This window comes from Anabrus simplex, chromosome 7, assembly GCF_040414725.1.
Source record: "Anabrus simplex isolate iqAnaSimp1 chromosome 7, ASM4041472v1, whole genome shotgun sequence".
In the NCBI taxonomy this organism is placed as follows: Eukaryota; Metazoa; Arthropoda; class Insecta; order Orthoptera; family Tettigoniidae; genus Anabrus; species Anabrus simplex.
In genome coordinates, this window is record NC_090271.1 from 63659863 (window position 1) to 63687115 (window position 27253).

Genomic DNA, 27253 nt, shown 5'->3' on the forward strand with positions numbered 1-27253 from the left:
CGTCTGAAGAAGTACTGGGAGGACCGCAAAGCCCGAACAATCCCTTCAAAGTGATCTGAACGACGGACTGACTAAAGTGATCCTATGTGGTCATAAAAGAAGAAGAAGAAGAAGAAGAAGAAGAAGAAGAAGAAGAAGAAGAAGAAGAAGAAGAAGGAGAAGAAGAAGAAGAAGAAGAAGAATATTCCTAAGATAAGTGTCACTCACATTGGGGCAATAAAGTGTCAAGCCACAGTATTCTGCGACGTGGTATTAAAAGTATTGACTTTGGACCCTACAAATAGCAGCCCAAAAGAAATTATGCCTGCAAATCATATACAATGAATATTACTGAACCTTTCAAAGCTATTAATACATCATTCCTGTGAATGGTTCGATTTCACGATTTGAACAAACTTTCTAACTGCTCTCCCTTAAAATTAAGAAAATGTTGCTTGGCACTCTTTTGCCCCGACCCCTTCAATTCGGCATTTGTCACCACAGTTTCATTATTTTTTACAAAGAATGATGAAACAGACTGGTTTCATAATTTTGATTCACTGTATGTGTGATGTTTCTTGGATTATATGTGTCTCCTGCAATCATCTCATCCACCGTGAGCCACAGAGATATCACACGAACACACACTGCAGAACACGTGGTTTTCATTAACACATGAAGCAAGTAGGCATGGCCATTAGTTTGTGTAACCGTCTCAGTATTTCTGTAACACTGCTGTCTTCTTAGAAGAAGATGCAATTTGACAATTACTCCGCTTCATTTTACAAAATGAATCACTTCTTTTTGGATCAACGACTAGAATAATTAGAATTGAAATATGCTAAATATACCACTCACGTCTTCACACACAACAAAGAGAGAGCCGAACGCATGAAGTGGAGAACAGTAGAGCCTACATCACAGCCGACTTGATGCATGATTCCAGCAAAGAGAGCAGTGTATATCTATGTAGCTGGCCGTGATTTCACAACGCTCGTGGGAAACAAAAGGAAGTGACAACCAAATAACCACCAAATATGTTTAGTTGCCAACTTATACACACTGAAACGAGGAGGGGTGACCAGTAATGCTCTAAGGGATTGAACATTATTTACTTCTTTCCTTTTTTTTCCTAGAAATGAATTTTTCTCGTGATAATGTTGCTTTTCCGTAATAGTTTCTCCTCTGTCCATAATGCCATAATTGCGAAGTGAAATCTGTAATCATTACAGACAATCCATAATAGTTGGCACCTCTGTTAATGGAATAATCATTCAAAATTATACAGAACTTACACAATGATCAAACAGGACAATCCTGTCTCCTATTGCTTCACAGAAATATCTCCTGTAAATAACAATCTATGACCTGGAGCTAAACCTAGTTTTCATTAAGTAAAAGAAGACAGACCAATAAAACAATAAATTAGGTATTAAAAAGATAAAAAATAGACATATAGATCTATGAAGATTTGTATTAAATATAAAGGTAAGGAATGTCCATAAAAGAAAGCAAACATGACCAATAATTCTTAAGCCATTATCCACATGTTATCCACATGAAGCAGCGATGATGATGAGGGATTTAGTGGTAATAGCAATGAATCCCAATATTAAAAGAGTATACGACCCAATGATAGCAATTTCCACACTCTATAATATTAATAACCACTACTCTTTGGCTACTTGCAATCAGTCACACTATTTCAGGCATTTAAGGAAAGAGAAGGAAGAGAGTGTAAGAGGAGGAAGGACTGCTTATTTAAAAATTTCTCTTATATTTCTTGGTCACAGCAATCTGCCGACATAGCACAGATTTTCGTTTTCCGTTCTCCTAGTCTCCTACATCAAATGTGCACCAAATGTCCTTTCCAAAACAATGGATTTCTGGCTGCCAGCCACTAAAGATCTGACATGATAGTTATCCTAGATGTTTCATGATTCTGTATTTTCCTCTCTTTTAACTATGCACATACCTGCCAACCTTCAAAAACAAAAAATCAGGAGATTACAGAGGTATCACTTTCCCTACCATGCAATGCCAAATAAATCACACTGAAACAGTAATATGAACCTCTCCTTGAATCCGTAATATATGTAAACTGTTATGAAAATTGTTTCAGAAAAAAAAAATTATATTTCCTCAACATTATAAAACCTTAAATGAACACACCATGCCATATCGTATTGATAACCAATACGGTATATTAAACTAACTATTACATGAAAAGCAGGACTGTCTCTGGCTCTACCAAAGGAACAAATAATACCACTTTTTGTAAACTGAACTGCATGAACAAATTATCACAATAACTGACTTTACTCAATCACACTGATCGTCATCCTGCGCACCACAACAATCATGACCACGATGAACAAAAACACAATGTAACACAAGGGAGAAAATAACACACCAGATTTGAGCATCGCAATATTCACTTTTAATTTTAAAGCTGCCAATGAGAACAGGACTTCCGGCTACACGGCAGCTATAAAAGACGCACCTTCAGCCGCTCCAAGTGACCTTTACCTGAAGGACTATCGGCATTTACAGCGACTAATACGAGAAGGATCTTCAGCCACTGAAGCAACTTCCTCAAACGGCAGGAGTTTCAAAACATATTTCAACTTCTGCTGTCAGACTTAAAATTAGGAAAAATGATTAACTGATCAAGAGGGAGGGTTGGCAAGTATGTACTGTATACTGCAGGGAGTATGAAAAAGCAGGAGAGCCTACTGTAAAAAAGATAATGAAAATGTTAAAAGTTTGTTTGATTTGTAAAGAAGAAAGATATACTTCACAGCCTTGATACAAACTGTACAAACATTCCTGAACCTAGTTCAGTGGTTGATAGTAATATTTCTTAAAATTTCTCTTAATACGTTCACTCCCATATCCGACTTAAAACAGATAACATTTCGCCAGTGCCTTAAGGCATTTGGTGAGAAAAATTTTAAGCCTCAAAATTCAACATGCATTTAGCATCTTAGGTTTACTAATGATTCTTGAATGTGATATAGTTTGCCATAATGGAATATATATATATATATATGTATGTATGAATTTTTGTGACTATTATGCTAAGCTTTACTTAGCGATCATTACTGCCTACTGGCCATGGGTACATATTGCAAGGCGTAAGTATACTTGCAGGAGTACCTTTAGATATAGGGATGCTTTGCCGTCTGTTATGTAAAAGGAACCCAAGGCATCACTGGTATGTGTGTTTCATTGACTGTGTGCACTCAACAGATGGCATACAACACCAAAAACCATTATGCTAAGGTAATGGCCAGGAGTGAACGTGTTAACAACAGTCCACATATGATTTTATCATCACAATTATCATATCTGAGTAGTAATGTATCTTTCTTAGTATACTACTATTGAATGCAAGGGAACTTAATATTATATTTAAATTACAGTGGAACCTTGGATTGCGAGCATAATTCATTCCGGCAACACACTTGTAATCCAAAGCACTTGTATGTCAAAGCAAGTTTCCCCATAAGAAACAATTGAAACGCGGATGATTCGTCCAGAACACAAACATATTTATTCACATACCATTTCTAAAACAAAATGTAACGTAAAACAAATTAAAATGCACTCTTCCTTACAATAGAATCATTGTTGGTATGAGGGAGATGAGAGATGACATGAGAAGAGTTACTGTGTAGCATGAATTTCTCTAACGGAATCACTGCTATCTGTTGGCTCACTGGAATTGTTTTCTTTTCGTGCAACTTTAACGAGGAACCTGGCCAATGACTGTTGCTTTTGCCTCTTTTTGAGGATTTCACGAAAATGTGACATGTATTGTCATTGAACTGATTCATCGTTCGCACTGCTACAGCCTTATTCGGGTGGTGTTTTTCTACACAATTTTGCACCGTTCCCCACATTTTGCACTTCTCCCGAATCTCAGTTGAAGTGAGAGATTCCATTGACTTTTCCGTCTCCTCTTTTCCAGACGAGATCTTCATAACCTCCTCCTGTTGTTCGCGATGCAGGTCCATCAGTTCGTTGGTGGTCAGTTCCTGGTTATGTTCTTCCACCAGCTTTTGAATGTCCACGTCATTCAGCTCCAGCCACACAGTCTTCCCTAAGGACACAATTTCATCGACAATCGGCGGCTCATTGTCACCAACAATCCCCAATCACATCCAAGAACACAGTCAGGCCACAGCTTTCTCCAAGCAGAAGTGAGAGTTCTCTTGGTGACTCCATCCCATGCTTTATCGATGATCTTCAGACAGTTCACGATGTGGAAATGATTTCTCCCAAATTCTCGGAGGGTAAGGTTTGTTCCTTTGGTCACTTCGAAGCATCGCTGAAATAGTGCTTCGGTGTATAGCTTCTTCAAGCTCGAAGTGACTTGCTGATCCATTGGCTGGATTAGTGGAGTAGTGTTGGGAGGAAGAAACTTACCGAACTTGAATTCCTCCAGTAAGTCGTCCTCAAGGCTTCGAGGATGAGCAGGAGCATTGTCCATAACCAGCAAGACTTTGGGCGGCAGATTATTTTCTGAAAGGTATTTCTTCACTACAGGACCAAAGACCTCGTTCATCCAATCAACAAACGAACTGGGGAGGGGAAAACGTAGGCACGCGTGACGCTCGTATTGCGGAACCTCACTCGCTTATGAAGTTACAATTTATTTAAAATGTTTGCTCGTCATGCAAAACACTCTTAGACCAAGTTACTCACATTCCGGGATTTCACTGTATTTTTCTGCATGTCAGAGGAATTTCCCAATTATAAATATGGATGCTTATCATATTTTACAGACTCTGGTAAGATAAATTTGTTGAAGTGGAAAGCCATTTTCTTTCCAGTTTCAACTTAGTTAATGTATAACTTTCAAGTTTTCCAGTCTGTCAAAACTAATGCAGCATTAAAAAAATACTAAAAAATTCCTGCAAATTACACTTTCTAATATGTATTTCTTAATCTGGTATTACTTTTGACAGACTGGAAAACTTGAAAGTTATAAGTTAATGAAAAAAAAGTTGTGCTATGTCTAGAAGGTAAGGTATTAACTTATAATTACAACATGTCAATTGAACACATCATGTTTTATAAGCAGGTACAGCTGGAATTACTAAAGCTATACATAACATTACCTCTACTGTCATGTCCAGAAATGTTTTCCAGCAAAAGATTTGTTGTCCTTCCAGTAAGGTGCCCGTAGTTTCTGAACTTGAATGTCCTCTCTGTTAAGGTGAAAGACACTGCTGGAGTGTAGTAGTTGAGTTTAATCTCAAAGACCACAGAAAGTACAGTCAGATAGAGCCGAATGAACATTTTTGTTAATTCTTTGATGAAACAGGACTATCAGCCTCCAACAGATAAAAAATGACAGAACCAAAAAACGTCATCAAGATTCAGACTCACCTACATAATTTCAAGTATAATGAATGCCCCTAATAACAGTAGGAAATTGTTCAAGCATTAACAATACATTTCAGAAAAACCACCCTGCACAACAAGAGAGAACAGAACAGATCTTCATCATGATATTAATGAACAGATGATTGAGTATTTACATATTTATTGTCCATCAAGTTTTGAGACAGAGGCTGTAATTTAAATGAGAATTAAAACTAACTATTGTTGCGGCTACCAAATTAGGTGGGTCAGAGAAATTACGCTGTTGCCAAGGTTATGTAGTAACTGGCGAAGAAATGTCTAACTGAGCACATCATTTCGGAGCGCGAGGCAAGTTGTTATCTCTCAAGCTCCTGATGTTACTTCATACAATGTTTCAAAATAAATTATACTACAAGCTTCAAAAAAGATTGCTGATTTCAGTGGTATAACTATTTTCCATATAAACCACTTCAAATAATTATTAAAAATAAAATCTTGAGAACGAGTAAATTTAAATCCGTAGAATCATGTATTGAAAATTTCAGTAAGCGGCCAAGTTTTTATTTTTTCAGCCAATAAAATTTTGTCTGCGGGGAAAATGTAAAAAATTGCCTGACATATTTTTTATCTGAAACATATTTCTGTGAGTCTTGTAATTTTCCTGGAAAATGGCCCGGAAAGCAATCATGTAATTGTCGCTGGCTGAGGCAGTTCGGGGCGCGCGCGCGCCAGCACAGGCTGCAGGACGCCGTAAATACTTTTGGATTGCATATTAATCTGTATCAGTTTTATGACATAACTTTAAATATTTGAATACTGTATATTGTACTGAGTAATATGGAAAAGAACTACTTTAAAGAATAGGTTAACATTAATTTACAATGACTTAAGAATCGGGTTCTAGCTTCAAGCAGTCTAAGATTTCTTAGTCACTGTCATCACACATCTGTCTCACTATCTGTCGAGTCGTCATTTACACTGATAATGAATGGCTCTATTCTTTCGTCCCTTACTATTTCCTTGGCCCAATCGTCTGATTGAAGATTTTCCACGCGACTGAAGCACTTTTCCCAATTTGCAGCAGTCACACGGTCGATGGCTTCTGACGTGAGTTTTTCTACGTCCTTTATTTTGAATGTCTTGGTCCTCTCTGCCACTTCTCTCTTGACTTGAGCCCAAATCAATTCACATTCACTATCCATTTTAACTGCATTTACGGTGCAAGCTCAACAGCTGCATGACAGGGAATGACATGGGTAAGGTGGCCTGGAGCAGATGGGCTTCAATTAGACAGCACTGCACGATCAGCATTTCCAATCCGTGCTCGAAGATAAGCGACTCTCGACCATCTGTCGCTTTGCCGTTCACATATCTGATGACCGCGCAGTTTTCCTCACCCGCCTAATTTGGTGGCCGTGACAACAGAGATACTTCGTCAGTAAGTGGGACTGTAACCTGGTTCTTTTTTTTTTTTTTTCAACTTTCTTTACGTCGCACCGAAACAGATAGGTCTTATGGCGATGATGGGATAGGGAAGGCCAAGGAGTGGGGAGGAAGCGGCCATGGCCTTGATTAAAGTACAGCTCAGCATTTGCATGGTGAGAAAATGGAAAACCATGGAAAACCATCTTCAGGGCTGCCAACAGTGGGGTTAAACCCACTATCTCCCGGATGCAAGCTCACAGCTGCACGCCCCTAACTGCACGGCCAACTCGCCTGGTACCTGGAAACTTGAAATGACCCTTAGCTGTGATTCATGCAATTCTGCCCGCAAGCAGGATGGCACTTGGCAATGCAGGAATCTGCACTGGAGTGGTATTGTTGTCTAGCATGAGCATGGATGTGAAAATTGAGCAGTGTGAGCACATAAAATTCTGTGTGAATGAAGGAAAGACAGTCATGGAAACCTGGAATTATATCCAGTCGGCTTATGGTAAGCAGTCATTATCATTGCATGCGTGTTTAGTGGCACACAAGTTTCATGAGTGGTAGGGAGTCTGTTGAGAACAAGCCACTGCCTTGTCACCCAGCCACAATACATAAGTATAACAGTGTGGGGCGCATCAGGAACAGGCTGCGTGTGTATCTGTATAAGATGGCTGTTTTTCCTAACTTCACACAGAATTTTATGCTCACACACTGCTTGGTTTTTACATCCATGCTCTATCATCAGACGACAATCTGGCCACAGCACAGATATCCAAGTTACTTAGTGCCACCCTGCCAACTGGCGGAACTGTGTGTAATCACAGCCAAGGATCAATTCAAGGTAACAGGATACAGTACCATCTGCCAACAAAGTATCCCTTTCAAAACTTTCCAGTTGCAAATACTGTAGTTGTGACTCGACCTCTGTCAGCCATCCCATCCCATTTATTGGAAGAATAGATAAATATTTCTGGACAAGATACAAGAGCCCAATACATGGTGACAACTGGAATTCTTGCCTGGAAGGAGCAGAGGAAGAAATGTAATATTTCAAGTTGGCACATCTTTTTTTTTTTTTTTTTTTTTTTTTTTTTTTTTTTTTTTTTTTTTTGCAGTCAAATCCAGAGAACTTTCAATAAATTACATTACTGATCCTCATAAGCATCATTATCCATCTCCAGTAACTTGGCTACTAATAATGCATTAAATGTAAAAAAACAACTACCAAGCATTTATTAAGGAATGTTACAGGAAAGAGTGAGTTATGGAGCCAAACACAATATCTAATATTACAATGCTTGTAAATATCTCAAATCACAGGAAAACTACTATTAGGAGGTATTCAGTCAGAGGAAGTGAGAGTGTGGTGATTATATTCTTCAGGGTAGAAGTACAGGTACAATTTTACAGAACTACTGATGCTTCATGCAAGCTCTCTCTGTGGCTCCAGAGCTTACCTCCCATTAGTAGGTTTACACGTAGCTGTCCTCCGGGCATCTTCATTGTCTTGTTTCCGCCTTTCCAGGATGGCCTGGAAATATTATATATAAATTATAGGTCTTTCTTGAAACCACTCTAGTACTGATTATTAGGTAAAGGCAAACAGAATATCTCAAGTATTGGACTGTCAGGAAAGTTATGAACCTTCTTGACATTTTTGTGAATACAGAAATTTATTGGAGGAGGTCAAGAGCAAGAAAGGTCGGGGGTACTTGTCATACAGGAAAGTGCTCGGGAGGATACTGGAAAGAGACTAAAGACTGAAGGGGTGTATAGAGGTAGGTTTGACCATGAGTTACTGTTACAATAACTAAGGGAAATACATGTTTATGGAAAGGGGCAAAATAGAATAGAACAGCTTACCAAAGGATATCCTAAGCCCTTTCCTAAAGGTGTCATTACAGTATTTGAAAAGTAGATATAACAATATGGCAGGAAAACATTACATGCTCAGCAGGAGATCATAGTAGGATTATTTTACATTTTATGTCATGGTTCATGTAAATATGTACAGTATACCCTTTCCATTTGTTTTATAATTTGTTAAGATTTTCCCACTGGAGAAAGTACTCTATTTGCAAAATAAATATATTGAATGATGATGATGATGACACACACCTTCATTATAGACCATTATGCCTTTCAGCATTCAGTCTGCAAGCTTCTGTGCTCATACATTTTAAGTGTGATGATGATGATGATGATGATGATGATGATGATGATGATGATGATGATGATGATAACAACAACATCCTTTCAATTGCTACAAGTTTTAAGAGATGTTGGAATGTTGGACCGTCATCCTATAGGATTACTTTAACACTTACCTGTCAACAAATCTTAATTTAATGTTTGTTTATATCTTGGGAAGAAAAGCTTCATCAGTCTTTTGAAAACTCTCAACTGGTCTTCAATTAATAAATAATAGTCCTAACTTTAAGAAAAAAGAAAAAAGAAGTGATGTATTGTAGCAGTGCTCATTACCTTATTAATTGTTATTTCCTGGCCATTTTATAAGTGTATTTATTATTTTATTTACTTGGTCCTTAATACAATTCGGCATTGCACAATGCTTTTGACATCATCACAAACATATTAATATTTATGCTATTTCCATTTTTAAGAATTTCTTTGAGGTAGTATGTGAAAACTGAATAATTTATCCAGTTCCTCATCCAGACTTATTTTCTCACCAGAACTGATTGCTGATGGCGTTGAAGCACCATTATAACTACTATTAACATCGAGATGTTTCACTGATACAAGTGGGTTTTCTTGATGTGAAAACTAAGGTGGGGCCTATTTTTTATGACAGATAGAATCCCACATTTATGTTCACGTAATTTCTGAAATGGTAATCACAGAGTTATTCACACTAGTAGCATTTTAAAAAATGAATCTGGCATGGAAGGAGTTGGGATCGTGCTAAACAAACAACTAGGCAGGAAAGTTACAGAATATGTACAGCACAGTGGGAGGATTATCCTTGTCAAACTGTAAAGCCAGTTAACACTGTAATAATGCAACTGTATATGCCTACATCTAAACATGACAATGAAGAAGTTCAAGGAATATACAACCATCTTAATGAGCTAATAGTTGGAATTAAGGCAAATGTAAACCTCCTCATGGGAGAATGGAATGCTGCAATAGGTGAAGGAGAGATGGTACAGTAGCAGGACCCACTAGCCTTGGTGAAAGAAGTCGGGCATTAAATGGAGTGTTTTGAAGCTGAAGGATGTAAGAGTAAAGGCAGCCTTTAATGCAACTGAGTTGAGTTCATTGTCATAAAGACTGGAAAAAATAATTCATAGTTTTTAAAAGTAAGCAGAAGAAATACTTGGAATGGACTGTCAGCTAAGAATAGATCATAGCACAGGTAACTGATCAAATAAATCTATGTAGGAACCTATGAAAGATACAATAGATGAAGGTATAACAGGGCTCTAATGACAATTTTGCAACATTTTCATAACACTACTCATTTGTCAGGAATCATCCAGAACAAAGAGCAGCTTTTCTTTGAAATTCTTCCAGTTCTCAAAACAAGTAATCCTGGTGAGTTTCTCATACACTGGAACCACTTTATCTTCTTTTGACTTCCTTGCCTGTGTGAGCAACTCTCCCATGGATAACTGCCGCTTCAATGATACCGTCTGTTTGCTGTGTTTGTGGTTATCACTAGCAATGTCGTTTTAACATTGTGTCTGTCTTTTGAACTTCAACTTTTTGTCACAAAACTTACACATCAGTACCTTTTTTATCATTTACATAAAATCCCTTTGAGATGAATTCTCTTTCCCACAACTATACCATAACACCAGTCTTAGGCATTGCACCTTGTCATGTTTCTTTTTTTCACTTACAATTTAAATATGCCAATCAATGAACCTGAGAATTTAAAAGAACAACATGGTCTATGTGGTCTAGGCAAGTGTTGGAGAGTGTCATGGCATGCTTCAAGTACTGCTTGGGTAGTTGGAGCAGGTAACATTACCAACTGAAGAGTACCAAAAACCTTAATACATCAGAAGAAATATTGCAGAATGGCAACGCTATCTGTTGGGAAAGACTTATTTCTGTTGTTACAAGAATTTTAGTCCACTAAATACCAATTCAAATAACAAAATATTATAAAATATATAGCTGAAAAAATATTTTAATGAGGTCTTATCTAGAGACATAACCGTTGTATTGGGAACTCTGCTACATTGCGTAGTGCAAACCACTTCTCCATGTGCCCATACTCTTGCCACTGCTGGCAACAGGCACCTCAGCATCTGGCCAAAATTGTGGTGTAAATGGCTCCAAGTAAGTACTGATGCAGGCAGGGAACTGCACGTAGGAGAAAGAAACAAGAGGAAAATTAATAATTCTTGAATCCAAGTATGAAGTCATGTGAAGATTTCAGCAATAAGCTGCAAAAAGGCTAAATCAAACGGCAGGGAAACCTAAGAAATCTTCGAAAGGGTGGAAATATCAGGTGAAATCATAATAGATCCCAAGGAATCACTGCACAAGTGGAAGGAATATTTTGAAAATCTTCTCAACATAAAAGGAAATCTTTCTAGTGATGTCACAAACAACCGAGCTCATGGGGAGGAGGACAAAGATGTTGGTGAAATTACATCTGAAGAAGAGGAAAGGATGGTAAATAAACTTCATTGTCATAACGAAGCAGAAATAGACTAAATTAGACCTCAACTGGTGAAATATAGTGGGGAGGCAGGGATGAAATGGCTTCATAGAGTAATAAGATTAGCATGGAATGTTAGTAATGTAATTTCCAATTGGACGAAAGCAGAAATTGCACCAATCTGTAAGCAAAGGAATAAGAAGGACTGCAGCAATTATCAAGGTAGGTATTTCACTGATCAGTATACTAGGCAAGGTGTTCACTGGCATTTTGAAAGTGAGGGTACAATCAATGTTTGACAGTAAGTTAGATGAAAACCAGTGTGGTTTCAGACCACAGAAGGGCTGTCAGGATCAGATTTTCAGTACATGCTACGTAACTGAAAAATGCTACGAAAGAAATAGACAGTTATGTTTCGTAGACACAGAAAAGGCATATGACAAGGTACTGATGGAAAATATGTTAGCTGTACTGGGGGATTATGGGATAAGGGGTATATTATTAAAAGCAATCAAAGACAATTGGGCTGTAGTGAGAATTGATGGTAGAATGAGTTCTTGGTTCAAAGTACCGAAACTGTACAGTGTCCTGTACAGCTCACTGGCAGTATATGCATATTTTAGTAATGTTTTATTTTAGTAGTGTTTTAGCTGGCAAGATTAAGGCCTTCAGGCCTTCTCTTCCATCTAACCAGGCACTGAAATATACATATATTACATTGTATTACTTACAATAACTAGATCTAATACAAAGTAAATTAATAATAACACAAGGATGGTGAGATTTCATTAAGATGAAATAAATCAGATATAATAAAAGGATAAATTCTTAAAACTAATATCCTACATGTAAAAAAAAAAAGAGGCAGTACATAAAATTTGATTTTAAAAACAAATCAGATAAGAATTTTAGACTCTCTACCAGGACATCCATAACAATAGAATGGTTGTAAGTAGCAGCATCAAGTTTACAGATGATCCTTACTGGTGCATAAAATGTCTCCAAAGTGCTTCCTTGAAAGTGCGAACAGAGCTTAACCCCCTGATACTTTCGGGAAGGAGGTTCCACTCACGGCAGGCAATTACTGTGAATGATTTATCGTAGATAGCAGTTATATGGGTAGGTAAAGCAAGGATGGAATTATTAGCAGATTTGGTGGTCAGAATGTGATAAGAGGATAGGTATTTGAAATATGAAGTAAGGTAAAATGGCTGTGAAGAATGAAGGATTTTATGGAGATGGCATAGGGTATGCACAGTGCGACGGATTTCTAGTCGGGACCAAGATAGGTGGTTATATGAAGGAGTTACGTGGTCATAGTACCGTAGGTTACAGACGTATCTCACATATGCAATTTTACCACGTTCTGCTCAATAACTTGCCCCGATCGTCTCTATAAATCGCGTCACAATAGTCAAAATGAGGGAAAACCAGAGCTTCTACCAGTATTTTTTTTTTTTTTTTAGTTTTTCAGGAAATAAGTATTTATACCCGCGCAGCATGTGCAATGCAGAGAATGTTTTCTGAGTGATGTTCATAATATGCATTTTCCATGACATGTCATCATCAAAAGTAACGCCTAGGACTTTTACTGATGACATGAATGGTACGTTAGTATTACACAACCTTATAGATGGAATCTCTGGTCGATTGACCTTCGCGAGTAGTTTCGGGTATCCAAGGATGATGGCTTGCGTTTTTGCTGAGTTTAACCTAAGACCACATCTCAAAGACCAAGAAGAAAACGATGTTAGATCCTGATTGATTTTGTCTATGGCCGAAAATACTAGATTTGGAGATGTATGGAGGTACATTTGTACAGCATCAGCATAAATATGGTATTTGCAGTGCGTTAGGGTTTGGGAGACATCATTAATGTAAATAGAAAAAAGAAGGAGTCCTAACACTGACTCTTGGGGCACATTACACTGCACAGACTGCCAGGTTGATTTGTTTATTCTATCTGTAACACACTGTCGACGGCCATACAGGTAGGAATGAAACCAAAGGAGGGCGCTGTCTGAGAAATGGAGGGAATACAATTTCAAGAGCAAAATGTCAATGTCAACAGAGTCAAAAGCTTTGCTCAAGTCTAGGAGTATTAAAACTGTCACTTCCTTGTTGTCCATAGCTTCTTGGATGTCTTCTGTGACCTTCAGTAGTGCCGTTGTAGTACTGTGTGCTTGACGAAAACCAGAGTGTAGTGGATCAAGTAAGTTGTAAGTCGTCATGTAGTCTGTTATTTGTCTATGAGCGATGAACTCTAGCGCTTTGGATAAAGCAGAAAGTATGCAGATGGCTCTGTAGTAAGATGGTTCAGAAGGGGAAGCTACTTTTTTAGAGGACGTATAATGCCTACTTTCCATATTTCGGGAAATGTGCTGTCTACAAGGGAAGAGTTAAATATGTTAATTAGTGCAGGTAATATCACATCCAGAATAATTTTTTTTCATCTCTATTCCTATACTGCCATTTCCTTTTGCCGTTGATGTTATCCGATTTATAGCAAACCTGACTTGTCAGTGGGTTGTTGGACGGAAGTATAAGTTTTCTCTATCTGTTCGCGTCTTTGCATAATTCCCATCTAGAACTTCCTGTTTCAGGGCTGCATTTAATGTGCAGTTAGATGAAAAATAATCGTTTAGTTTTTCCAAGCGTATATTTATTTCGTCGTCGTCTTGTCCTTTGGTAATTCCAAAGCTCTTTATGGATTTCCACAATACAGCTGTTGAAACATTTGGTTGAATTAAACTGTGAGCATGTCGTAGTTTCGCATATCTAATCTGTTGGGTCGTAGAGTTTCTCAGTCTCTTATAGTTCAGTAGATTGTCAGGAGTGCAATGTTTCTTCACTTGTCTATAAGCAGCATCGCATTCAGCCATTAGTGCTCTAATCTCATCTGAGAGCCAGGGAGCTGGCTTTCGCATAACTCGAGCCTTCTTTTCAGGGGCATGTCTATCGTACAGTTCAGTCATATGTTGATTGAAGAGAGTCACTTTGTCATTTATGTCTTTAAGTTTAAATATGTCATGCCATGGCACTGCAACTGCGTCTTGTAAAAGTTGATTCTTATCAATTCTTCGTAGATCTCTATATGAAATTATTTTCGGTTTGAACTTGGGACTTTTAATAGAATAGGCCATTAATATAATATGTCGTGATATGCCTGGGACACTAATTTGACCGTGATGAAGAACTAATTCAGGTTGGTTAGTGGCAATGAGATCAATTAATGTGTGTGATGTGTGTGATGTGTAGCGTTGAGAGGGAGAAACGTTGAATTGCAAGCTTTAAAGTTAAAAGTTGGGTTGTCTGAGGAGAGTTAGGTTCAAGAAGGTTTATGTTGAAGTTGCCCATTATAATTATATTTGAGTAATCAGTGGCTAAATCTTGTATTTGAGTCTCTAGATCGCATAAAAAACCTGCTTTCGGTGGCTTATATACTACACCCAGAAGACATTTTACTTCACTCACAGTTATTTCCAGGAACATGAACTCAGGTTTTCGCTCGTACGGACCTGGAGACCTACAGATTATTTTAGGGCGTAAGCTGGTCATAACATATGCGGCAGTGCCCCCGGAGGGCTTATTTAATCTGTCGGATCTAAGAAATGTATAACCCGCCAGCTGCAATCTTTCTATTGCGTGGTGTGGTTTTAACCAAGATTTAGAGATTAATATTGTGTGGAAACTGGGAGGCATAAATAGGGCCTTTATTTCGTCCATTCGCGCCTCCGCAAGGAGGCTTTGAGCATTTATATGGCAAATCTTTAAAGCATTACTGTACAGAGAAAGCTGGTGGTTAATGATGTCCCTTGTTTACTAGGAATGGCAAGAAAGCTCAGATGACAATAGGTGTGTGTTGCCAGCACAGCTGGTTCCAGTGACGTTGGGGAAGGGTGGAATAAGTGAAAGGTTTTGAGGAATGTTTGCAAGGGAGAGGGGAGCATGTTTGTTTTTCTCAAGTTCGTTATCAGGGGGACTGTAACTTATGTTGTTCTCAGTTATGTTGGAGATGATTATGACAACAATGGGAATGGAAATAACAATTTACAGCGATCAATACGATAATGGCAATGTGTGAATAATGTAAGTGGAAATAAACACGACAAAAATAAGGCACTGAATCAAGTCTACTGCTACTAACACCAATCTACCACTACGGCAAGCAAAAGTAAACTATATTACTAATTACATTCTAATAGAGAGTTAAAGTTAAAAATTATGATATACTAGAAGGATAACAGTAAAATTAAACTACAATAGAAAGTTACAAAATGTTGTGACCATTTCTCCTGCATATCACTTTAGTTCATTTAACTGTTCCATAGTGCACACTTTATGCTTATTTGATCCTATTTTTATATTAATTAGTCTATCAATGCTCCATACCTGGCGTACACCAAACCTTGAAATTGCCTCCTTAAGGACTGCGAGCCTTGTTGCAGTCAGATCCTCTCTTATTGTGACCGCCGTTCCCTTAAGTCCTCATTTCTTGTAAAGATTTTACTTCGCTTACGGTAGGAAACGAATTTCACTATCAGAGGTCGTGGCTTCACGCCCAGTCGTCTTCCAATGCGATGGCTCCTGTCAATGTCCCGAAGGTCAAGGTCAACACCAAGATCTCTGGCGATACTTATTGTGATGGCATCGGGATCTTCCCCTTCCTTTTCCGGAATACCGAAAATACGGATACTTTGTCGCCGCTGGTATTGCTCTAGTTCATCTTGCTTGTTTTTAAAGTCACTTTTGATTTTCACAAGTCCCCTGTCCTTAGCCTGAAGCTAGTTTGACAGTTTTCTTGTATTCTGCTCTTAGTTCCTGGAGCTGCAACATTAGGGGCTGTAAGTGTTCGGCTATGGCCTGCTTAACGAGTTCTTGTATGTTAGCGCCATGCGGCGGGCTGACTTGGGGAAGCTTCTTAGGAGCCATTATGACAACTTAGTAGTAAAACACTGATAGTTTACTTAAGTTAACTGCACACATTGAATTTCAGCACGAATGTAATAACGTCTTTATCACTTCATGCACTATATCACCTGCGATTTATAATTTTTGCGAGAGAAAGTTTGCGTGCGACAAGCAGCTAGCAGCCATCTTGGCTGTTTTTCATTTTCATCTCATTAAAATCATTTCAGAAGTTGCGTTATTTGTAGCATGTTAGAGAAAAGGAATATCCCTGGGACTCAATTGGCGTGTGGCCAGAACCGGACCCGCAAAAGAGAGCCCGGCAGAGAGCGGAAAGATGGGGGTGAAACCAGTCCCCGCAGAAAAGGCACTCTCTCTCGTCAGAGTGAAGAATAAGACGTGATGCAACAAGCAGTCTAATGTGCCCAGAGGTGGAGCCTAGTTACAGGAATCCGAAGTAACAGAAGCAACTTCCTGCTTTTCCTGCATGTTTCACGAGTGCCAACGTTGAATTTTGGCATGCAAAATTATGTGATAATCTGATCCAGACATAGGAAAAATATACAATGCACATCAATGAATAGAGCTGAATTTTCTGTGTATTCCAGACTGAAAATATGGAATACTTTATTCACGGGGAAAATTGAAATCACCAGATGTCCAGCTATAATGAATGGTTAACACATGTGCAGGCACAAGCGGCTAGGTGCTATGAATTTTGCCCTTAATTAGCTCCACCCACAAGGGGACGTGGATGCTCTAATTAAAGGCGGGAGCTTGATTACCTAAAAACTGCCAATCGAACTGCGATTGCATTTAGCTCAAGAGAAAGAGGAACTCGAGATCTATAATATGCACCCTTTAAATGTTTTGAACTCCAGTTATTAATGATCCGATTTCCTTAATTAAGCGTGACAGAGCCTCTGACCCAAATGCCGGCGAGCTGGAAATAAAAGGGAGGCCCAGGGCCCATCCTAGATGGTTTTGCGACAGCTAGCAAAGGACAAAGTTATTGCCTGTCGTGATCGTAAATCTTATAAACTGGGAGTGCACCTTATGAATTGCATATTAGGAAACTTGAACAATAGCCAATAGAGCCTAGGCAAAGGCCTCAGATTCTGTGCATAATTAAGTAGGCTGCTAGAAAAATTTGAATAAATAAATAGCAGGAGTTGGCTACGACAATGCCGGCATAAGGTACGACCTGATATTGGTCAATTAGTAGTATAAAATTCAGAACGGTAAAATTCGGCAGTAGAATAGCATCGACAGGGACAATTCTGCTATGCAGAGTAAGGGTTTCTCAACCCTTATGAGTCACCTCACTCGTTATGTTAGTGTGTGCTGGCCTGGACTAGAGTGACCTCCCTCCATAAGGGGAAACTCCATGGTTAAAATTCTGTGTGTGTGTGTGTGTGTGCTGCAGTATCTGAAGACAGGCTTGTGTGACGAGTGCCGGAGCTGATACCAATTGGATTACTTCAAGATTTCTAGCAGTTGAACGAGCCAAGCCAGCATGGCGGACTGTCACAGACAAGGATAGAAGGCTGATACTTTCATCTACAGCGCCGAGAGGATGAACGAGTAGGACTCCACCATCGGTTCCCCATGGAAGTGAAAATGACCACCCAAATAGATGAGTAGATGTCGAGTTTGTACTTAACATGCACTCAGCAACTGGAGTCAATGAGTTAGGGTTTTCCTTTTAATGACATAAACATTATAAATAATGCATGTCCTAATATTGAATGTGATTTTTCTTTTGTAATGTTAACGTAAAATTAAGAGAGCTAAATTTTCCAGACAAAACCACATTTTTCTTTCTGATAAATATATAGTGAGGAGTATTTTCGTTGTAAGTGATTTGTAATATGCTAGTGAGTATGGGAGACAAGGGTACAAGAACATTTCATTTTGAGCTTCCTTAGACGGAGGGAAACAGCAATGAGCGATGAGTGAAGATTACCCTGCCTGTCCAAAAGTTCATTCTTTCTATTCAATATAGGAAATATGCAGCCAGATGTTCAAGGGATCATTTAGACATCTGCATGTTTAAGCTGACACATACATTAGTATTAAGGCAAGAACATCAAGAGTGAAGAGTTCTGACTGAGATAGATACAAAATTGTGTTATTTAGGTAGAAAATGGTAGGGATGTTACATAATTTTCCCAAGATTTTTGAGTGTTATTATCAGACTCCCATTTGGAGTGCTTCTTTGTTTTTCATGCGAGATAGTGTGGATCTGAGTGGGCGCCAGGAAAGTGAGAGAGTGATAAGAATTGACAGCAAGCGGAGAAAGAATATGAGATAGGAGATAAAGGTCGGTGACAGCCATATGCCCAAGGAACTATGATACGTGATATGAGAAGGCCGAACGCCCAAAATATTCTACGATGAGACATGAAATAAGGAATTTGAATGTTATAATGCCCCAAGGTGATAACATGAAGAATAGAGAATAGATAGTAAATGAATAATATTCTTTGGGAACTCTACGGTGGTACAAAATAAATGGGAGAAATAAATGAATTGGGGCAATAATAAGTGTATCCTAGGAGGAGAATTAGCCACTGTAATGATGATGGGTATGGCCGTGGCAGCCAGTAAATAGGAAGGACCGTCCAACTGACCTAGCCAAGCACAACAGAACAGAAACTTTCATCGTTCTTTCTCCCCTCCATGCAGGGCGGCCTGCCATATTGTTATCTTTTACGGCTATGATCCCCTGGATTCCACACTGTGTTTCCTTTCAATAGTTCCGCTTAAGAACACTTTATATATTAAATACATCAAAATAAATAAGTACTGAATAAGGTGGGAAATCCAGCTTTATAACTGTGATTGTTGGACATATCAATACGGGGCTAATGAAGCTAATAAACTATGAAATGATAATATAGTAATAATAACTGGTAGTTAAGAGATGTTCCCCTGTTCAGAATTACGGAGGGACAGATGGTTTAGGGATTTCAGATGTGTGTATCTCAGTCAGAGGAGCTCCGTTCAAATTTGGATGATGGGTGGATTGTGCCAGCATGTGAGAGCTCCGTGTTAAGCTTTCACATGGGGCAGAAGAACTGTGTGTCCATGTTTTTCTTTCAGGAATGGCCCTGTTTGTACATATAATTTTTGTTCAGTGTACTTTATTACAGTAGTTTATTTCTGTGAGCCCAAACAGGGCTGATGTTCATCACTGTGAGTCTTGGTATCAGGATATGCAGGAAGTCTGGAGAATTTTGCTCACTGTGTGTTTTATGTAAATAAATGTATGTACTCATGTAGTGTAAAGACCCGGTTGTACGTGCTAAGAATAGAGTGTATTATGTAGGGGACATCTACTCAAATGATAAGACGAAGGTGATTGACCAAAAGAAACTACAATTCAGACAGAAAGATAAGATTATATTTAATTGCCAGACTTCGATTATACTTCATTGCAGGATGAAGTCTGTGATGAGTTGAGATCATTGAACAGCCTTGAGGCGAGTCAATTTATTTTGCGTACTGTCCTTTTTCTTGTGTGGAGATTTTATTATAATAACGTTGTTTATCCTTATGTTGCAATTCAGTAATAAATTTATATTTGTGGCCTCATTACATGATTCTTGTCATTTCTAGTAGCGCTAAGCAGTACTGCACCAGATCTAATTATGAGATTTACACCCTCTCTCAACAAAACACTATAATGGGTGTGATAGAATCCAACAGACTGCACTGGGCTGGACATGTACTGAGGATGCAGGATAACAGAATGCCAGTAAATCTACACAAGGGATCTCTTAATGGGAAAAAACCTTCGGGAAGACCCCGTAGCACCTTGAAGAAGGAGATCAACAAGGTATGCCGGACCCTCCAAATTGATAACTGGAAAGAGCAGGTTCAAGATTAAAAAGGATGGAAGATTGTGAAATCGGCATGGGAACTTCACGTCCCTCAGAAGCCTATGGAATGAGTGAGTGAGTGAGTGAGTGAGTGAGTGAGTGCTAAGCAGTACCCAGTGAATAGTTAAACCCAAAAATCCTACTTTCACATTATATAAGACTCCATCTTAAATATTTTTCTTATATTTTCCAAACGTCACCACCCTCACTGCACTTAAACAATGCTGAGGCTCGCCCAGAAAGTAGGATGAGCGCAGTTTGAAGCCCATGTTGGCAGCTTGGGCTACTCATCAATATAGCCCCATCCATGGTTGTTCATCAGGTTACACAGCCACATTATTATGCTTGGCTCTCCTAGTCAAGCCCAGTTAGGGTACGGTACTTACAGGGGGTTAGACAAACCCGTAATCTTGCACCCAAATGGATCAACTGCTGAAAGGTATAAAGTTGCAGGGAGAGATTGATCTACATGGAAATGTGGTAAGCAATTTGGCCAATGCCAATGATTTGGTCTTAATGGCAGATTGTGCCAAAAGCCTGCAGTCTAATATCTTGGAACTTGAAAATAGGTGCAATGAGTATGGTACGAAGGCTAAAGTGATGTCAGTAGGTAAGAAACCTAAGAGAATTGATTTTCAGGTTGGGAAACAAAGCTGGAACGGGTAGATCATTTTAAGTATTTAGAATGTATATTATCCCGAGGATGGTAGTATAGTAAGCGAGTTTGAATCAAGGTACAGCAAAGGTAATACAGTGAGCTCGCAGTTGCGATCAAAGTATTCTGTAGGTAGTCAGCTCCCAGAGAAAAGTTTTCAGACCAACTTTGCTTTACGGGAGTGAAAGCTGAGTGGGCTTGGGATATCTTATTTATAAGTTAGAAGTAACAGACATGAAAGTAGTGAGAATGATCGCTGGTACTGTAACGGTTCAAATCCCGTTACAAGCATTCATCTGTATTATTATTATTATTATTATTATTATTATTATTATTATTATTATTATTATTATTGTTGTGTAGTAGTAGTAATAGTAGTAGAAGAACTATTATTGTTTGATCCAATTCTATAATCTGATTTTGCTATGTATTAATTAATTATCGCTCACTTCATTGTGTGTGTGTGTGTGTGTGGGCGCGCGCGCGTGTGTGTGTGTGTGTGTGTGTGTGTGTGTGTGCATTAGCATCAAAATTATGAAGAGTGAGACTTAATGCCTAATATCAGATATGGATATATTATTTGTGATTCTACCTTTTAAAACATTGCAACACAGGGTGCAGTACTGTTACAGTAACTGTCGAGTCATCGCTCTGTCGTTGTATGCTTTTAGCGATGAGATCATATTTAGGGAGTTCCTTATTTTCCTGAGGCTATTTCAAGACAATATGTAATATTTGTAGCTGGGTGGGAGTGACATCATATCTATTTTGAGCTCTGACGTCAGTGTTATACCAGGTGTCAACTAATGGCTATACATAGGGGCTGTATCCTATAGCGGCAGTCAGTTGGATAGTTCAGTTGGTTAGAAGCAGTTGGTTGGAAGGAGATGAATGGAGAGACTTGCCATGAAGTCAATTGGAGTCAATTGGAAGGAGACGTATAGGGAACAGTGATATGGATACATAATCGTCAGTGACCAAATGGATTATACGTTCAGAGTGTGTTCGGTTGAGTTCTTGTGTCAGTTCGATGACAGCCGAATAGTGAGTCATTGTAATGCAGACTAACAGTTATAAGTGAATTACTTGTAAATTTGATTGTGAAGTGTAAATATAATAATTTCAAGCCATACTATATCTCATTTGTGAAACTAAAAGGATACATCACCAAATTAGGCTTGAGATACCTACAGCTGATACCAACTCAAAAGAATACTTCGTAATAACACTCAAAGTGTTGAAGGTACAATTAAGTGAACAAGTGAGGGATAAATTTATTGTACAACTTTTAAATGTCAGGTCAAGAGGATTTCAAATTTAATGTCTACAGTTCCCTTAAGTTATGTCAGAGTTTTATATTATCTTTTGAATTATCGCAGTAAATCTCATTCATTGAAATCAGCATTTAAAGAATATATTTTGTATATTATCAAAGAAATTAACTGTCTCATTTCAATAGTAGTTTAATAGAGAAACTGTACGCCAATTTCCTTCTCTCAGAACCTATAAGTTATGCTGTCAAAGTAAGCTTATTACCTCACACCCTAGAGATATTCAAGACTCTCATTCTACTATCATTACATCTATTTGTAGGTGGCGCCCATCAATAAGTGTACGTGTAAGTTATCAGGTAAGTACTAAGTGTGAATACATAGTCCGAATTTTATTTCATGAATATTTTAATATTGTGTTTCATTTTAGTACAGTTTCATATTGTAAAATCAATGAGGAGTAGCCACAGTACTAACAGATGGGAACAACGGCAGAAGGGTACTTGGAATGAGGAGAGAAAAGCTAAAGGAGGAATGAACTCGTTTGATGAAACTACACATTAACCAGTTCGGTGTTGGAATCATATAATCACAAAGTTTACACAAGGAGTAATTTTAATACCACCTATTCAATACAACTTATTCCACTATTGTGTGGTCAAATACACACAGAAATTACCAGAAATTTAAAGGTACATGTTTCGCCCACTATTTATTGGACACCATCAGCCTCGTTCAATCTTAAACCACACACTGGTCTGAGGAATCTTAAAAAATTACATAAAATGTATTGATGAACACTTATTGGTGTTGATACTGGAGTTGCATAATGGTTACAGCACAAAAAAAATTGAATAAAATAGATACGTATACTAAAATCAATTTGAAAAATTAAAACATTCGTCTACAAGTAATTGTGTCACATTGTATTTTAAAAATAATCCATATCTGACACTGAAATGGATCTTTTTGATAAAAAGCCTCAACAATATATATCATGCCTGGGGAACAGATTATCAAAACCAAGGCTTCACAGGATAAGAATAGTACAATTAAAAGATACAGTATTTGATGAAGTTGAAGTCTAATATTTAAAATTAGAATGAAAATACGTTGTCTAATTTGAGGCGGTATAGATTAAGACATCTTGGAATGTTGGATAAAAATCGTAGTATGTCGAGAAGCGCTAAAAAACATTGAAGAACTTGTTGAAAACACTGCTAAAATTATCCAATAAAAGAGGGTAGGTCAAATGACAATTTTCGTGTAACCAGAAAATGCCTCACGTAAACATGGATGTCCGTAGTAAACAATGTTGCCATTTCATTCTCAAGATGTAACGTATGTCCTAATGTATCTGCAGCGTTAGTCTGTTTCAATTTTTAATTTTCAAAGTGATTTAAGTATATGTATCTATTTTATTCAATATTGTTTGTGCTGTAATCATTACGCAACCACAGTATCAACACCAGTAAGTGTTCATCAATACGTTTTATGTAATTTGTTAAGATTTCTCAGACCAGTGTGTGTTTTAAGGTTGAACGAGGCTGCCGATGCCCAATAAATAGTGGGCGAAACATGTACCTTTAAAATTCTGGTAATTTCTATGTGTATTTGACCGCACAATAGTGGAATAAATTGTACTGAATAGGCGGTATTAAAATCACTCGTTGTGTAAACTTTGTGATTAGCTATTTTCAATACGGAATAATGACGAGAATAATGGTTTGGAATCATATAATGCGAATGGAGGAGGATAAGTTACCTAGGAGAATAATGGACTCTGCCATGGAGGGTAAGAGAAACAGAGAGAGACCAAAACGATGATGGCTAGACAGGGCCGGAACTAGGAGATTTGTCAGGGGGGGCAAAGATCAGTTTGCCGCCCTCCATCCCCCGACCCCCTCCCTCCCCCTGCCAATACGGCTAAAATATAATACCTCCGTAAGCTATATTTTTAGCTGCGGCAATTCAAATTACACACCATATGTATACTATTAAGAAGTTTTCTTTATGAAAAAGCACTTATATTAATATACTTATACATATTAATACATACATTACACTTGTATTGAAAAACACTTCTATATGACTATTACAAATAATTTTTTGTAGTGTAACTCAATTGTAACTACGCAAAAATTTGTTATGTATTGTACCTCAAAATTGAATTATTCGAGCCTTCTTAGCTGCAAATGTACTGACGATAACATCAAAGTTGATAAGGGATGCTCGTTTGTGTTCAGTTGATATTATACTTAGATTAGAGAGTCTCCTGTCCCATTGTACTTCTCATATAGTTTTTGATGATTTTGAGTTTGCTAAAACTTCATTCTCCAGATGGAACTGTAACTGACAACATGTGGAACATTCTCAGTGCAGTAGTAAGGTTAGGGTAGCCTTCCTCTAGTTTATTTTTATAAATAAGACTTAACATTTCTCTTGATGTGGCTCCCTTTAAATTTCCATCAACTGATAAAGCGTGGTGCTTGAAACTTTATATTTCAAATTTAAATTCTTCATTGTTGAGATCGGCAGTGTAGATATTTGCCAATTCTTCTGCTTTCATTTTTAGATCTTTTGTTTGCATTTCTTTAATTCGAACTGCATTCAAAAATCCAAACTTGCTGTTTATGTTGTCCAAAGCCTTAAACCTGTCACTGAGTTCCGTAATCATCTGGTCAATAACCTCTAGCATAACTACTTGGTACACATTCTCAGTACTTGTCGGAGCTTCATTGCCACACAGCTCAGACATTTTTTTCTTTTTTCTTTGTCTTTTTCTGAGAACTCAGATGGTAGATCACTCATGCTTGCTAAGAATTTACCCTCAGTAATGGCTTCAGATGGAGCAAACTCTCTGCAAGACTTCGAGAACGTTAAAAGTCTTTGAAGGTTCCGGGTAGCCAAATCTACTGTTACATCTGTTCTTTGCAAAAACTCATTGACATGATTGATCTTTTTGAAAAAAGCATGCCAAAAACATGTGAAAACGATGAATTCAAGTGTCCCAATATTCCTCACACTTAGTTTGAGGTGTTGAGAGATCATGATTTTTAAGATCCTCTAGAGCCTGCACAACTTTACCGTAATGTTTATACACAGCTTTGACCGCATCTAATCTTGCAGACCATCTTGTATTGCTTTCAGGTTTCAATGTCAGTGGCACATACTTTCGGAGAACTTCCCAGCGTGAAGTTGAAACCGCAAAGAAAGAATACATACTATTCAAAGTTTCGAAAAAATTCTGAGCCACAATAGTAGCACTGACCACATTACCACCAACTAAACTGAGGGAGTGAGCATCACATCAGACAAAATATGCTAGCTCGTTCCCCTGAAGTACGGTAGTCTGGACTGATCTCCTTTATACTTCCCGGCCATATTTGCCCCATTGTCGTAGGATTGGCCTCTACAGTTCTCTAAGTTTAGTCCATCTTTGTCTATTTTTTTAGGATTTCTTGGCTGAGACCTTCATCTGTTTTGTCACTAACTGGGAAAAAAATCAATAAAACTGTCTTCTACCTCAGATATATTTGCTTTGACGTAACGAACTACTTGAGTCATTTGCTCACTGTGGCTGATATCCGGAGTGCAGTCGAATATTAAGGAATAATATTTCGCATCCAAAATGTCTTGTATTATCTTTTGCCTTATGTTATTGGCAATAATTTCAAGGAAATCATCTTGTATTTTATGTGAGAAATACGAGATTTGCCCTTTCTTACGCCGCTCAATATGTTGTAGAAGAGGGACATTCTAATGCGATATAAGTTCTACTGTGTTCAAGAACTTTCCACTGGATGGGTCACTGAAACCACAGTTTTCTTTAGTTCCTCAGAATGAACTCCCTTTGCTTTGCTAGGAATAGAATAGCATCGATAATGCAGCACAATACCGCCTTCCAGTGAGACTCTTCTTGATGGATCTGGTTTTGGAGTTCTGCATCAATACCTCTCTTTCCTAAACAAGATTCCAAAGCTTTCCACAAACAAAAGGAAAGTTTGTGGATGGATGAATTTTCATGTTGAGGCAAATTTTTACCAAGTTTTCTCCAATTTGTAAGTCCTTTTTCTTTAGCTAAGGGAGGCACTTGATTTGATGCTAAGTGTGAAAACAGCCTGCAGGGAACACAATATAGAGCTTTCTTACTTTCACTGTAGCCTAACCATGATCTCTTTACTTTTTCTCCATTCTTGAGAACTTTATCAAACGAATCTTTGGTTAACTTATGTCCTTCTCTGCTGCTATTACTTAAATTTGGCTCAATCAGATTTTCAAAGCTCATTTTTGTTATGTAACACCTTTCAGAATCTGAAAACTTCTGTGGCTATGAACCAGGATCCCTAAAATCAAAGGAAAACTCGGATGTTTCTTCAAGACCAGTTGTAGGGTCTGGACGAGATGATAATTCATCTTCATTCGCTTCACCAATAGGAATGAGTTTCTTGCAAAGTTCGACATGTTGCTTACCTTCCTCTCCAGCTTCAACGTCATCTAATACACTGACTGACAGAGCAAATGCAACACCAAGAAGGAGTGGTCAGAACTTTATGCCAATTGCAGGGTAGACTGACGTCACTGAGGTATGCTCATGATGTGAAATGCGCCGCTGTGCTGCGCACGTAGCGAACGATAAATGGGACACGGCGTTGGCGAATGGCCCACTTCGTACCGTGATTTCTCAGCCGACAGTCATTGTAGAACGTGTTGTCGTGTGCCACAGGACACGTGTATAGCTAAGAATGCCAGGCCGCCGTCAACGGAGGCATTTCCAGCAGACAGACGACTTTACGAGGGGTATGGTGATCAGGCTGAGAAGGGCAGGTTGGTCGCTTCGTCAAATCGCAGCCGATACCCATAGGGATGTGTCCACGGTGCAGCGCCTGTGGCGAAAATGGTTGGCGCAGGGACATGTGGCACGTGTGAGGGGTCCAGGCGCAGCCCGAGTGACGTCAGCACGCGAGGATCGGCGCATCCGCCGCCAAGCGGTGGCAGCCCCGCACGCCACATCAACCGCCATTCTTCAGCATGTGCAAGACACCCTGGCTGTTCCAATATCGACTAGAACAATTTCCCGTCGATTGGTTGAAGGAGGCCTGCACTCCCGGCGTCCGCT

The 27253-nt window shown here is 38.5% G+C and overlaps 1 protein-coding gene across 3 annotated transcripts in view; it reads right to left on the reverse strand.

Annotated features, from left to right (window-relative positions):
* The window catches only part of Lrch (Leucine-rich-repeats and calponin homology domain protein), a 466257-nt gene that overhangs the window by 142087 nt on the left and 296917 nt on the right, over positions 1 to 27253 (reverse strand). For all 3 annotated transcript variants that reach the window (XM_067151113.2, XM_067151112.2, XM_067151114.2), the window contains exon 7: positions 8238 to 8311. In XM_067151113.2, coding sequence (XP_067007214.2) covers positions 8238 to 8311 — 74 coding nt within the window. The remainder of the gene's footprint in view (positions 1 to 8237; positions 8312 to 27253) is intronic.